This window comes from Camponotus vicinus, unplaced genomic scaffold, assembly GCF_025532165.1.
Source record: "Camponotus vicinus isolate PSW18456_S1 unplaced genomic scaffold, iyCamVici1.0 SCAF_1, whole genome shotgun sequence".
NCBI lineage: Eukaryota > Metazoa > Arthropoda > Insecta > Hymenoptera > Formicidae > Camponotus > Camponotus vicinus.
This window is the reverse complement of record NW_028141945.1, coordinates 11,840,163-11,856,078: the sequence shown is the minus strand read 5'-3', so window position 1 is coordinate 11,856,078 and position 15,916 is coordinate 11,840,163. Positions and strand designations below refer to the sequence as shown.

The 15,916-nt window shown below is 27.5% G+C and overlaps 2 protein-coding genes across 3 annotated transcripts in view; both read left to right on the top strand.

Annotated features, from left to right (window-relative positions):
• Nucleotides 1-5,469: 5,469 nt before the first annotated feature.
• LOC145974815 (cytochrome P450 4C1-like) lies at nt 5,470-14,864 on the top strand. The gene is made up of 13 exons (XM_083104852.1): nt 5,470-5,609; nt 6,376-6,712; nt 10,672-10,781; nt 11,022-11,112; nt 11,823-12,008; nt 12,244-12,337; nt 12,952-13,054; nt 13,164-13,269; nt 13,504-13,610; nt 13,687-13,755; nt 13,971-14,139; nt 14,333-14,512; nt 14,577-14,864. Exons 2-13 carry the CDS (start codon nt 6,550-6,552, stop codon nt 14,774-14,776), a joined length of 1,578 nt encoding a protein of 525 aa, XP_082960978.1. The 5' UTR covers nt 5,470-5,609; nt 6,376-6,549; the 3' UTR covers nt 14,777-14,864.
• Nucleotides 9,015-15,916, top strand: part of LOC145974699 (cytochrome P450 4C1-like) — a 44,853-nt gene continuing 37,951 nt past the window's right edge. Inside the window, exon 1 of one of the 2 annotated variants that reach the window (XM_083104733.1) lies at nt 9,015-9,267. The gene's annotated coding sequence lies outside the window, so the exon portion shown is untranslated. The remainder of the gene's footprint in view (nt 9,268-15,916) is intronic. The other variant, XM_083104708.1, reaches the window with a different exon arrangement.

The window sequence follows — 15,916 nt, the reverse complement described above, 5'->3', positions numbered from 1 at the left end:
GGCATTTCCGGACCCATGTTTATATGGACATTTTGCTTTGTTTTGATACGTAGCATCTATGGTTAAAGTTTGACGAGACCTTTTAAGAACACCCTGTATATTGACGTAATTATTTGCCGGTGTACTCTTCTAAAATGTATTCATAAGTTTTTATAGTTGATTGGCTAAGTCTTGCATCATATTTAGGTTATAATACTTTTATTCTAAAAAATGTGTTTGGGGACGAAAGTAACACGACACTCTGTGGACGAAAGTAACATGTTTTAATGCTTAAAGTATAAGGGGCTGGTCCCATAATAACTGTACCGAAGGCGATTCTTATTACGTATGCCATAATTGTGATTCGGAATAGATACCAATCTCTTTTGTATAAGTAGTTATCATACAATTTTTACACTATTATTTAGAATTAAACTATTATTTAGACTTAGAAAAGTACAAAACTGATGTGATATTAAGTATAATTATTTTATGATATTACTTATAATTATTTTGCTTAACAAAGGTTATTTCTTTTAAGTTTTTTAAAGATGATAAAAATAAATATTTATTTTATTTTTTATTTTAATATAATATAATACAAATTCATAATAAAAGTTATCTTGCTTAATAAAAGATTATAATAAAAGTTGCCTTAAATTGAAAAAAGGCATATTTATTTTATTTTCCCGAAAATAAGAACTGTTACTTTCATCCCCAGACTATGTTACTTTCGTCCCCGGCCCCCAGGACAAAAGTAACAATCAACGTACTTGCGAAAAGCTATAATAACTCTTTAAATATTTATCATTTGAGATTGAAACATAGGTATATAATAATAGAGCAATAAATGGAGTTTTTTAACATATAATCTTTTTTTTATATCTCTAACGATAATTAATTAGTGACCTATAATACAAAAAGTGTTACTTTTGTCCCCGGTCTCCCCTATATATATATTAAATATTTGATATAAATACACTTTCTTTTTTCCAACGCACTCTGCTCAAATAAAATAATTCTTAATTTCGCTCTTTTGCAATTGTGACATTGCAATTTTTATGCTCGCTAAATCAGAACATAAAAAAAAATTTCGCTGGTTCTCCTTGCTAAAAGTTCTCGGTTGCATCCACATAACAATCACGCATACCATATAGATATTGCCCGTTCATTTTTTTTTATTTCTCTCCTTTCTTCTCATGCTCATCCGATGGCGGTATCCACCCCAAGGAAATCTGCTCATCTTACATGATGCTGCACGGCGATTGTCGTTGTCGATTTCCGCGCAAAACTTGCTTTAAAGAATTCTGATTGCGGTTCGTTATCGTTATTGGAAAAAAAAATCATTGATGTATCGCTCGCGAATATCGCATCGGATGAAAATGAGTATTTTTCTTCCGCGAAAGGATGCACATGTCATATGCAAATGTCGCGGAGTATAGCACAAATATATTTCGACGACTGAAGAACGCCTAGATAGATTGCAATTTTAGTTACTTTCTCCATTTGCTGCGATCTTCTTCTTTTTCCTACGGCTCTACAGTCCTAAAGAGGATCCTGGCCTCATCGAGAATCGACCTCCACCCATCTCTATCCTCTGACTTCGCTCTCCAATCGCTTATTCCCAACTATTCCAAGTCATCTCTCACCGCGCCCCACCATCGGTTTCTTGGTTTGCCCTTGGCTCTTTTGTTGGCAATGTTATTTTTGAAGACTTTCTTGCATGGGTTATTGTCTTCCATTCTATTGATGTGTCCCAGCCATCTTGGTCTTCCTATTTTAACGAAAGAGACAATATCTATGTCCTCGTAGAGCTTGTAGACTTCTACGTTTTATTTTCTGTTTTTTATTTTCTTGTAGCTCGAATTTATTTTCCTTTGAAATGAATTTTTAATCGACGAGATATATTAATCATATACTTATATAGAAATTTCTTCCTCATATTTTGTTCATATTGATATTGATATCTCGATTTTGAAATAGATTCATGTTAAACGGAAACAATCATTATTTTATGTCAATGCTTTCAATCACAGACTTTTATTGACTTTTAAATGATCTTATAATCATTTTTACATTATCAGATAAATATATAAATGAAATGTAAATGAGTAATTACGAAAAAACACGCAAAAAATACTAACAATAAAGCAACACCGATCCCATTAACAAATAATTATCTGAAGATAAAAAAATACCAGGCAGGGAAATAGACAAATATATCGATGATAGAACAATATAGATCTCCCTCTAAATAGAAAGAGTAACATTTCGAAACTTATCAGGAAGGAAAACAAGAAATCGATGATGAATTTAGCCGACCCAAACCGACAAAATCTAATCAACAATAGCCAGATAAATCTTACGAAAATTCGAAACCTTAGTAAGAAACTGGCGACAAATAGACACCTGAACAAATTTTGTTAATCTAAAACGTAATCGAGGGAGAAGATACGGAAAAGTAAATCGAATCGAATTTTAAAAGGCATTGACTTTTAATGGAATCCTCCTTCTTCTCCTTCATCTTCTACACACACACACACACACGTACACGCACACGCACACGCACACGCACACGCACAATTAAAATTTTGCTATTTCTATCGCGCTAAAATTATTGTAATATCCAGTCGAATATAAAGATAAAATTGGAATCAACCCCCATTCTATTCGACTGATGACCTCCGTACTAATGTAACACTCGCGAAAAATCACACATACACTCATTAAACATGATACCGTCGTAAACTAGATTTAATTATATTAAATTGAATTATAAAATTTAATTTATTATGTTACTTATGTCTTAATTTAAATTCGATTTGATGAATAAATTTAAAACTTTGTAATAAACGTTTCTATTCATTATCTTCCCGGCTCTCATTCCTGGCCATTAAAGATCGCATTTGGTCTCGCCCCGTCTAAAAGGGGCTTAGATTCTCTTACCGAAAAGAGGACCAACGAACGTTCGAAACAGGATAGCGACTCAAGAAGGAGTCGTTTATCTGTTTTTTCGGACCTTAAGGTTCGTTCGACCCGAGACGTTCTCCTCTTACCGCACGACTCCGGGAAAATATCATTGTTATGACTTTCTTTTGACCCATTCTTCTCCGGGCCTGACCGTAACAGCAATTTATTCAAGTTTTAGCAGGCAAGTAAAACAATTTCTAATCTATTTACATTAATTGACAAACAATCTGTCATCTAGCAAAAGTTAAATTCATAGATCTTCTATTCTGGAATACTTATCAAGATTATTGCATGTAAAATATTTGAGCATTTTTCTTTCTAATAACCATTTATAATCCATTTTCTTTATTATTATTTATCTGTCTTTAACATATTTGAATAAAGATAATATTAAAAATAAAATCTAATCAGAACATTTGTGTATTGATGTTTATATAATATAAATAATTAAAATATAAAAGTAGAGGCTCCAAACTAATAATTTATAATAGAAAAATTAATAATAAAAAAGGACCAATTTGAGCCTGAACGCAGTAAACGATGCGTAATGTTAAATTGTATTTATTATCGAGTTACGTGTATGTTATGGAATAATATCTTTCTCGCAGAATAAACTGATTAGTATATTTATTCGTATTACATGACTTATATTCTCTTAAGCTTAACCTTGACCTTAAAAAAAAATATATTACTAGAAGGGGAATCTTATAAAAAAAATCTTTGGTGACAAAAGTACTTAATATCCCTAGCAACGAAAGAACCATTACATGTTTTAGTGATTTTTCTCCAACAGTGTAATTAACCTGACCAAATGTTTCGACCAATTTCGATCCATTTGTGGATTCTTATCACTGGTACAATATAAGAAAGAAAATAAATAAATCGTTACAGATTAAATTATCGGGCGATACCCATAAACTTAAGGTGGTGAAAGCCGTAAATAATAATAAAAAATTATAATCAAATATGATCAAACTATGTATCCAAAGAAAAAACGCACGATAAAAATGATATGTTATGAGAAATTGATGTAATAGTATTAATGTAATATATTTTAAAAAATAATGTCATAAAAATAATAATTAATCTGTGAAAATTTTGATATAATTATATTTTCTATAACTATACAGTTGTAGCAAAGTATACAATATATTTTATCGACATTTTAAAATTATTTACTTGTTTTATAATAAAAATTTTTCTAAAAATTTATATTATAAGAAAATAGTATTGTTACCTGTGCGGTTATTTAATATAATAATATAAAAACAATATGCCTTGATAGAAAATATACACTTTGATATACACTATGAAAATTTTACAGAGAGCAACTTTGTCTCTTGATATAAACGGATTCTGATGGCCTAATCTTGTCTGGAATTGTTCATCGTAGGCAATACGTCGTATATATGTAAGAAAATTATGTCGATTGGAAATAAATACATTTATAGACATTATATAACTTTATTCGTTTGTAACATGTTTTTAATTTTAATATATTCAAAATGATTCAAATGATTAGTTTTATACACAAAATTAGTTTTATACACAATGATTAGTTTTATACACAAAATTAGTTTTATACACAAAAAGCAGACTTAAGCAATAAACATATACTTCAATAATATTCTCTTGCACAACAATTTTTTTGAACAATTTTTTCATGAACAGATATCTTATTCTTACCTTGCTATCAATGTCAATCATTATTACACAACGTAATCGACTCATTAGATTAATGATATATGTAAATGCAAAACTTATGGTAATTATTTAGCTTAGGGGAGCCACCTCGGATAATCTTAACCTTGACATATATTGTCAAGGTGATGACCTTGAGTAATATTCAAAAGGTTTTAGTTGGCGCACGTTGTTTATTTAAAAGTTATAAACAAAAGAAGTTTTATAAATAAAACATATTCTTTATCTGATACTATGTATATATATTATTATATGTACATATAGTATGGGTTTATAACTTTCTATGCAAAGCGAGGTATACCCCATACCATGGACATGGGTTGGGTTGGGTTATATCTTCCGAAAGTGGAGCCTCCCGCAGGGGGGCGGAACATACTGTATCTACGCATGTACTTTCTAAGATAGAATATATACATGTACTTTCTAAGATTCTAAGAATAGGAAGGGCTTCAGTCGCCTACATTTCCGTTTGCCAACTGCTTGTGTATAATAATATCGCATGTGCAATGAGCATGTGTGCAATAAAGTCGTGTGTGTAAAGTATTAATATAATTTTCTTATTTAATATGTGCAATAATATCATGTGTGCAATGTGCATGTAAGCAACAATGTCTTATGTGCAATCCTACTTCCGTATTTTCATTTTTCTTGTGTATGCAATAATACTTGTAGGTAATCGGGATATAGGCAAAAGAAGCTGTCGGCAAAATACTGTGCGCAAATGAAGCAGTTGACAATCGGGAATGTAGACAAACGGGACCTCTCCCATTAAGAATAATATCTGATGATTAAGACGTTCTTGAGCTGAAGAACGGTTATAAATATAAGCCTCACATTTATCTTATTAGTTCGCGCAGATTTATTGCATTGGATTATATATTTCCATAACGAAATTTGTAATTTCATTTTAATTATTTGAATTGTGTTTCGATTGATCGTCGCATCATATAATCTATCAGGTAATCTTTATAATATTTGTACAAAATAAAATTTTATAACATCCTTTTGCAAAATTTCAGTGTTTAATACTGGTTAATTAGCGTAAACATGGTGGTTTTACCACGAGTCCTTAGTTTTGTCTGATATTGCTAAAATTTTATTAAATAATATTATATATTAATTATTAATAATATTATAATATTAATATATTATAATATTTAAACAGAAAAAATTTTCAAAATATTTATTTGTTTATGACAGAGTTTGCAAATACTTTAAATACTTTATAACTTCGGTTTGTTACAACTTTGTACCATTGCATACCAATAAAAGTATTTTTATTGATTTAAGATATTTATAAATAAGCACAGAAATGAGCTGTAATCGGATATTGTGATATGACCTTAAGTACATTTTTTACAGTTATAGAATAAATAAAATTATAAAAATACTAGGAACAATTTATGTTAAAGATTTGACATATAATAGATCTGAATGATGTTAACACTCACCCTAATATTATAATACTTTTAAATGCAGTTAAGATGTTGCAATAGAATCTCGCGAAATTTTATATTATACAATAGAGAAACAATTGCAAGAAATTGGCAGATTTAAAAATTTTTTGTTTGATTAACAAATTTAGTGCATATGTAATATTTTTTCCTGGAATGAATAAATTTATCATATTTTTTATAGCTTGTGATTAAATTATTAACTACAAAAAAATATGCGATTAATGTATTACAATGATCTTTTATTCTTTCTCTCTCTCACTTTCTTTAGGATTAATATTCTTTAGAATATCAAGATAGTTGCCAAGTTTGTCGAAAATCAAATACCTACTTTTATATGTATCAAAAAATATTTATGTAATACATATGATCCAAGAATAGAAAAACAATAAACGGAAGAAGGTTCAGATTACTTAGACGGTCAAGAATATCAGATTAAGAAACGATGTTTACTATATCGATATTATGTATGTTTATTTTATTGATATATTATTTGTATAATAAATATTACATAAATTATGAAAGAAATTGGCGACTCATTAAACTTATACCGGGACCACCGGATTTACCAATTGCTGGCAACGTGTTCCAATGGCATATTTCAGAAAGTAAATACATTTTGCAAAATTTTTTTCGCAACAGGCTTAATCTATAGATTTTCGTTTGCACATTTACAGACAAATTGTATTTTCGTTTGCACATGAACAGAAATAAAAATATTAAGGAAAAGTTTAGGGATCCAAGTTTCACACTCAAAGAAATTCAAATTTTGCAAAATTCTTTTCGTAACAGGTTTTGTAATATTAAGTACATACTACTTTTAATTAATTCTTTTATTATTTTTATGATATCTGTATCTCATATTTTAACAGTTTTGGATATTGTCCTTATTATATAATATTTGTAATATTTCAAAAACATGTTAATAAATTAATACAATTTTATATAGTTCTCTTATCTCTCTCTCTGCTTATTCTTGATTCCAAAAGAGCATATTCCAAAGGAGATTTGTAGACAAAAAAGGAGACTTAAGCAATAAAATTCAACAACATTTTCTTGCACAATAATTTTTTGAACAATTTTTTCATGAACTTGATATCTTGTTTTATTATCATGTTACTTTTAGTATCAATATAATGAAACAACTTAATCGACTAATTAGATTAATATATAAATGCGAAATTAGCGAAATATTTAGCGAACTAAGATCTTTGTACGATCTTTGATACTCTATTATCGTTTCATTGCAGATATAAGATTAATATTATCGATACTAATGCACTTACTCTGGCTGAAATGGCATAAGGCAATAGACAAAATTTGTTAATTAGACAGAGCTACATCGAGATTTTATTGTTCTTCGGAATTATATTGCATAGAATGTGAATTCTAATAAATAAAAGTTTATAAGTTATTAAATAAGGAGAGGGAGAGAGAGAGAGAGAAAGGAGGGGAGAGAGAGAGAGAGAGAGATGATCTTACAAAAAACTCAAAAATCTTACAAAGAAGCATAAGTATCCTTCTGCGATTTTGATGAGCTTTGTTACCTAGATTAAATTAAAGGAGATGTATATTTTTTTATATGTTCTCTTAGATTAAATTTATTCTCTTACAGTGCAATACCCCATTAAAGATAATTGATTTTTACAATATCAAATCGTAAGCACCGACGAGATACTATTAAAGACCAATGGCCTTATGAGATTTAGCATGACCAGAAAAAAACGTGCTAAATGCTACTGTAGGTAACAAAATGTTTGCATTGTCGATAGTAAAATAGTGATTTGATACAATAAATTGTTTATTTTGTTATTCTTGAGACATACAAGATGGTACATAAAAGATACATTTATACATTTGCGATAATAAAACAATAGCTGAATGATCTGATATACTCGCATGATTTAAATAACTCTTGTAATTGTCTTCAATATTATTAAACTGGTAATATCATCAATCTTCTACTACATCCGAGTTTACTTGGTGGTCACAAAAATTTACTCAAGGCTATCGGTCTTTAATATTATCTCGTTGGTGTCATAAGCAATCATATTTGTGTCCTGTTTCTTATGAGTATAATCTCTCTCGAAATATAATACGTGTCTAGAAAACGATAATAAGAGCAATTATAAAAAATAGAATAAAATTCAAGAGTAGCAACTAGTATCATTTGTTGACGTTATTAGAGATAATTTGAAGTGATAAATTACTAAATAATCGCCTAATGGGAGTCTCTCTCTTTCTCTATTTCTTTCTTATTTATTGATTTGTCGAATTGATGAAGCGTTAGAAGATTCGATGTGAAAATTGGTAAAAGAAATAAAATTTTGTCCTTATATATTGTCTTACATACATTTCCTTATATATTGTTAATATCAAGATGTTGATATCTCTATTTTGAAAAAGATTCATTTTAAATGGAAACAATCGCTATTTTAAATAGATGCTCTTAATCTCACGTCTGACTTTCAAATAATTTCATAATTACTTTTACACTCTTAGATAAATGTTAATAAAAATATATCATTTATTCTTTAATGAAGGTAGAATTATTCAACTGTCTGTTTCCTAAGAATAGGAAGGGCTTCAGTTGCCTACATTCCCGTTTGCTATCTGCTTGTGTATAATATCATGTGTGCAATGTGTATGTGCTCAATAATATCATGTATGCAGTCTGCATGTAAGCAATAATATCATGTGTGCAATCTATATATATGCAATAATTTCATTTGTGCAATAAAGTCGTGTGTGAAAAGTATTAATATAATTTTCTTATTTTGTGTGCAATAATATCATGTGTGCAATGTGCATGTAAGCAATAATGTCATGTGTGCAATCGTACTTTCGTATTTTTATTTTTTTCGTGTGTGCAATAATACATGTAGGCAATCGGAAATGTCGGCAAAATGTTGTACGCAAATGAAGCAGTTAGCAACCGGGAATGTAGGACACCCTCCATATTAAGAATAATATCTGATATAAAATCCAATGATTAATAACTTCTTGAGCTGAAGAACGGTTATAAATATAAGCCTCACATTTATCTTATTAGTTCGCGCAGATTTATTGCACTGGATTATATATTTCCATAACGAAATTTGTAATTTCATTTTAATTATTTGAATTGTGTTTCGATTGATCGTCGCATCATATAATCTATCAGGTAATCTTTATAATATTTGTACAAAATAAAATTTTATAACATCCTTTTGCAAAATTTCAGTGTTTAATACTGGTTAATTAGCGTAAACATGGTGGTTTTACCACGAGTCCTTAGTTTTGTCTGATATTGCTAAAATTTTATTAAATAATATTATATATTAATTATTAATAATATTATAATATTAATATATTATAATATTTAAACAGAAAAAATTTTCAAAATATTTATTTGTTTATGACAGAGTTTGCAAATACTTTAAATACTTTATAACTTCGGTTTGTTACAACTTTGTACCATTGCATACCAATAAAAGTATTTTTATTGATTTAAGATATTTATAAATAAGCACAGAAATGAGCTGTAATCGGATATTGTGATATGACCTTAAGTACATTTTTTACAGTTATAGAATAAATAAAATTATAAAAATACTAGAAACAATTTATGTTAAAGATTTGACATATAATAGATCTATGATGTTAACACTCACCCTAATATTATAATACTTTTAAATGCAGTTAAGATGTTGCAATAGAATCTCGCGAAATTTTATATTATACAATAGAGAAACAATTGCAAGAAATTGGCAGATTAAAAAATTTTTTGTTTGATTAACAAATTTAGTGCATATGTAATATTTTTTCCTGGAATGAATAAATTTATCATATTTTTTATAGCTTGTGATTAAATTATTAACTACAAAAAAATATGCGATTAATGTATTACAATGATCTTTTATTCTTTCTCTCTCTCACTTTCTTTAGGATTAATATTCTTTAGAATATCAAGATAGTTGCCAAGTTTGTCGAAAATCAAATACCTACTTTTATATGTATCAAAAAATATTTATGTAATACATATGATCCAAGAATAGAAAAACAATAAACGGAAGAAGGTTCAGATTACTTAGACGGTCAAGAATATCAGATTAAGAAACGATGTTTACTATATCGATATTATGTATGTTTATTTTATTGATATATTATTTGTATAATAAATATTACATAAATTATGAAAGAAATTGGCGACTCATTAAACTTATACCGGGACCACCCGGTTTACCGATTGTTGGCAATGTGTTCCAATCCCATGTTTCAGCAGGTAAGTACAAAATTTTTAATCTATTTATATTAACTAACAAATGATCTATTTATACAAGTTATTTATACAAGTTAAATTCATAAATCATTTTCACTTTAAAACATATACTTATCAAGATTATATATAGATTCCTTATCTGAGCACTTTTCTTCACAATAACCATTTGTTTAATTATAAAATACCATTTTTTTATTATTATTTATCTTTTTCCAACGTATTTGAATAAAGATGCACTAATATTGAAAATAGAATTAATCCCATCAAAATTTTTGTGTATTAAAATTTATAATATATATTTTTCAGAAGAACTATGGAAGCTCTTCTATACATTACATAATGAATATTATCCCATCTTTAAAGTTTGGAGTTTTTCCATTTTTGTGGTGTCTATCCGTCATCCAGATGATTTAGAGGTAATAAAATAAAATCAATTCTCTATAGATATTATTAGATTTAGAAAATCTTGCGATTCATAAGAAGATTTTTGCACAGAAAAAATGTTTCTTAAAAAGATAATAAGAAAAAATATCCCTAATCGATGAGACTAGATAGAAATTTATTAAGATGTCATTAACAAATTATTTACAAATTATTTAAAATTGAATGTGATATAATGAATCATTTCTCTCTTAACATGTTTTCGGTGATTTTAGACGATATTAAACAGCACCAAGCGCATCGAAAAAACTCTTACATATGACATGTTACATCCTTGGTTCGGCACAGGTCTTCTCACCAGCACAGGTAACCTATTTACGTTAATATAGAAACATATATACTTTACAGTTTATTATCGACATGCCTTCATAACAAAAAAATCGAGCAAAATATTACAATTAGAATTGAATATTATTTTAAACGATAAACTCATTTCTTTTTTACTTCATTATAAAAATAAATTTCAAAAAATGCAATTTTTAATCATACTGGGATAATTTTGCCATAATCCATGTATTTTCAATAAAATAAAAATATATAGATATTTTAGTCAAAAAATATATAGATATTTTAGTCAAATCAAATACCATCACATAATAGAATTATTAATTAATTTTAATTTATTCCTATCTACTAATTTATAAAGATTTAACTACAAAATAATTATTAAATCTACGTTAATACTTGCAATAATAAAATAAAAATATACAGATATTTTAGTCAAATCAAATACCATCATATAATAGAATTATTAATTAATTTTAATTTATTCTTGTCTACTAATTTATAAAGATTTAACTACAAAATAATTATTAAATCTACGTTAATACTTGCAATTACCGTGAAAATTAGATGAGAAGAAGGTTTAACAAATTATAAAATCATTTTGTGCGATAAGAAAATTAAATATAGGATGATAATATTACTTAAATATTGATGAATAAACATTAAACTATAAAGCTAATAATCTTACATATTATTATTTAGTATTTTATCGCAATCTTGTTTTGTTATAGGAATTAAGTGGCATACGCGGCGAAAGATATTAACACCTACGTTCCATTTTAACATATTGAATCAATTTGTTGATATCTTGATCAAGGAGGGTGATTGCATGACAAAATCTTTGATGGATGTTGGAGGGACAGTAGTAAAGGATTTATTGCCCTTTATTAGTGAACATACGCTAAACGCGATATGCGGTAAGGCTTCTGTAAAATTCTCATTTTATTATGTATAGTTGTATGTTATGTTATGTATAATTTCATTTTAAATCATTATTTTTTAAGGTGAGAAAATAATTTTTTCCTATATAATGTATCGCCTCAATGGAGATAGATAATATTCGGTTTTTTATACTGAAAACTGCTCATCAAATAATCAGCTATGATAATCTTTGACTGTTATTTATATCTTATATAATAAATGTATTTATAGAAACTGCGATGGGTGTCTCTTTACAAACACTTGGTGAATTTCAGCAACAATATCGAAATGCGATTCACGATATAATCGAACTGATAGTTTATAGGTAATTTATATGGATACAGTAAATACATAATTAAGTAATATGTCTATGATATTTCAAAATATGATTTTAATATATATATATATATATATATATATATATATATATAATTTCCATGACTCCCTGTATATATATAAATTATCTTAAAAGAGATCTTAATAATACCTTAAAAGGTCTCTCATAGATATATTACACATTAATTATAAGAAGATAAACGATTAATATAGGATGTCAATTCGTTTAAACGGACGAACTGCAATGAGAATGTACTGTTTATGCTAAATGTTTCGTTATAAAATAAAAATTATTTTGAAATGTTAAAAAGATGGGAAATGTTATAAATGTTGTAAAATTAAGAAAAAAATGAATTGTATATTAAGATTTAAGAAGAAATTATTTTTAACCAAAAAATCTACAACTAAAACAAAAGTACAATGTTTTTAGAAGTTCCTATTTTCTTCGTAAAAAATATAATTTAAAATTTTTAATCTCTTGTGCATGATTATTTAAAGATTACTTTGACATGTTAGGATGGGTTTAAATAACATTTTAAAAATAAACTTTTATAAAATTACATTATTATTATAATTATATAGCTTTATTGAATTACTGTTTAGAATATTCAGGCCTTGGTTTCACAACGATATGATATTCTCATTGTCTTCACAAGGAAGAAAGCAAAAAGAAATCCTAAAAATATTGCATGGATTTACGGAAAAAGTGAGTAATATAAAGAACCTTAATTTAAATCCTTCAAATATGTACATATAAAATTACACTATTATTAATATAAAAAAATTACTGTAAAAGTTTGTACTCGTGTATGTAGATTATTGCGGAAAGAAAACTTTATCACGAACGTACCAATGGCCAATACTTAAAAAATCTTGAAAGTGATAAAGAAGCGGCGACAAATAATGTCGAAGCGTTTGGAAGTACGTACGATCAGAGTTCCTAATTTAAATTTGATTGCGCAATCTAATATTATAAATTATATTTATAGTATTTATACTAAACATAATCTCACGTAAAAGTACAACATATATTTGTTGTAAAATTAAATCATTATTATTTGTAATACAATAGAATTTGAATTTTAATCAAAAAATGTTTAAAAATTAAAGCGCGACGCGCAAAAATGAGTCGTTCCTAATATGCTTTTTTTCTAGTTAAAAAAAAGCGGTTAGCTATGTTGGACCTTTTAATAGCGGCATCTCAAGAATATTCTTTAACTGATTTGGACATCAGAGAGGAAGTTGATACCTTTATGTTCGAAGTACGTATCTGTAATCTTTTTTTATTAATCTTTTTTTATACACATTAAATATATGATAATATGATGGTGATTACAGGGTCATGATACCACAGCGACGGGTATAATGTTTGCTTTATTACTATTAGCTGAACATAAGGATATTCAGGTATCTATTTCTAAATATATTGCGATACAGTACTTAAATTACAATTTTTAAGTATTATAAATGTCGTTCTTTTTTATTGCAATATATTTTTTCAATATTAGCAAATATGTATATCACTTAATTTTTTTATTTTGATTTTTAAGAATTTATTTATATCTATGTAAATAGAAAGTAGAATATTAAGAAATACATTTTAATTGTTATGGATGACATAGGAGCGTGTGAGGCTTGAAGTCGATAACGTTATGCAAGATAATGGAGGAAAACTTAACATGAGATCACTGCAAAATTTATCATATTTAGAGAGATGTTTAAAGGAAGCGTTACGTTTATATCCCAGCGTGCATTTAATAGAACGGAAGCTTACGGATGATGTAAAATTACGTAATTAATCACTTTTTTGCTACATACATCTTTATATATGTAACATAATATTAAGTATATGTTATCAAATTTAAAATAAGATTAATGCATTAATATTTTAAGGATATATCATTATGTATACTTTATTTTTCTCAAAATAACTTGTTTTTCGTAAATTTTAGTATTCTTTAATTTTATAATACGTTGTTCACAGAATCATATATCGTACCCGCTGGAACGATCATACGTCTTAACATTTACGCAGTTCACAGAGATCCCAATTTTTGGCCAAATCCAGAAGTATTTGATCCGGATAGATTCTTGCCTGAGAAAATAGAGAATCGTCATCCTTATTCCTATCTACCTTTCAGTGCAGGGCCAAGGAATTGCATAGGTAAATTGGCTGCAATTTTTGTTTCTCCTCATGTCGATCATTTTTAATAAATTTCGCATTATAGGTCAACGATTCGGTCTCTTGGAGATGAAAGCTATGATAGCTCCTTTGGTGCATAATTTTTATTTGGAACCCGTTGAATATTCGAAAGATATCCGATTAAAATTGGATTTAGTTATTCGTCCTCCTCATCCGGTTCATGTGAAATTCATTCCAATCACATGCAAACAAAAATCGTTTAAAACTAACGCGGATGATATATGAGTGTAACAAGTTAATGCATTGCAAACATTGAAAAAGATCGTGAAGCATATTACACGTTCAATTATATGATTAAAAATGATATTATATATATAGGTATTATATTTAATCGTCAAAAAATATTCACGCAGAATATCCTATATAAGTCAGATCCCTGTAATTCCATCCAAATGTACAATAATTTAGTTTATTCATGTTTGCTATTAATGTAATTTTTTTCATTTTTTTTAAATAAACGAATAATAAAAAGGAAAGAAGAAGGTGTTGTTTCTTCTCTGCGCTCGAACTATCGCGCTGCGCTCTTATTTGCCAATTTCGATTTAATTTTTATTAATTTTTATTATTCATATTAAGAAAATATATATGTATAAATTTTATGATAAATAACCTTTTATAATAAATAATACAATAGTCTAATATAAAATATACATATTTTTGTACAATTTATATTAATTTTATATATATATATACAGGGTGACCCATTTTAACTTAGGCAGCCAAATAACTCGAAAAATAAGCAAGATAGAGAAAAATGTTTTAGACAAAAGTTGTATGGTTTCGAGGGGGCCATAAGATGGTATCATTGGTTTGACCTTGAAGAGTCATTTGAAGGTCACGTGAAGGTCACTTCAATTTTTTTAAATGGAACATCCTACATATTTTTGTACATTCTTGTAGCTCATCTCGAGAGCTTTCCAAAACACTATAATTAAGTACATTTTCGTTAAGTACTTTTTGAGTTATGAGGCTTGAAATAATTTCTTAATTTTAAATAAACCGTAAAATATCTTGTAAAATATTCATTTTTCGATTACCTTACCTTAATAGTTTTATGTACAAAATAATGAGAGGAATCAATTGGTGTAAAGAAAACACATAGTTGTTTCGAAGAAAAAATATGTAATTTGCAATTAACAATTCCATATTTTTTCTTAAAAACAACTATGTGTTTTCTTTACACCAATTGATTCCTCTCATTATTTTGTACATAAAAGTATTAAGGTAAGATAATCGAAAAATGAATATTTTACAAGATATTTTACGGTTATGTAAAATTAAGAAATTATTTCAAGCATCATAACTCAAAAAGTACTTAACGGAAAGGTACTTAATTATAGTGTTTTGGAAAGCTCTCGAAATAAG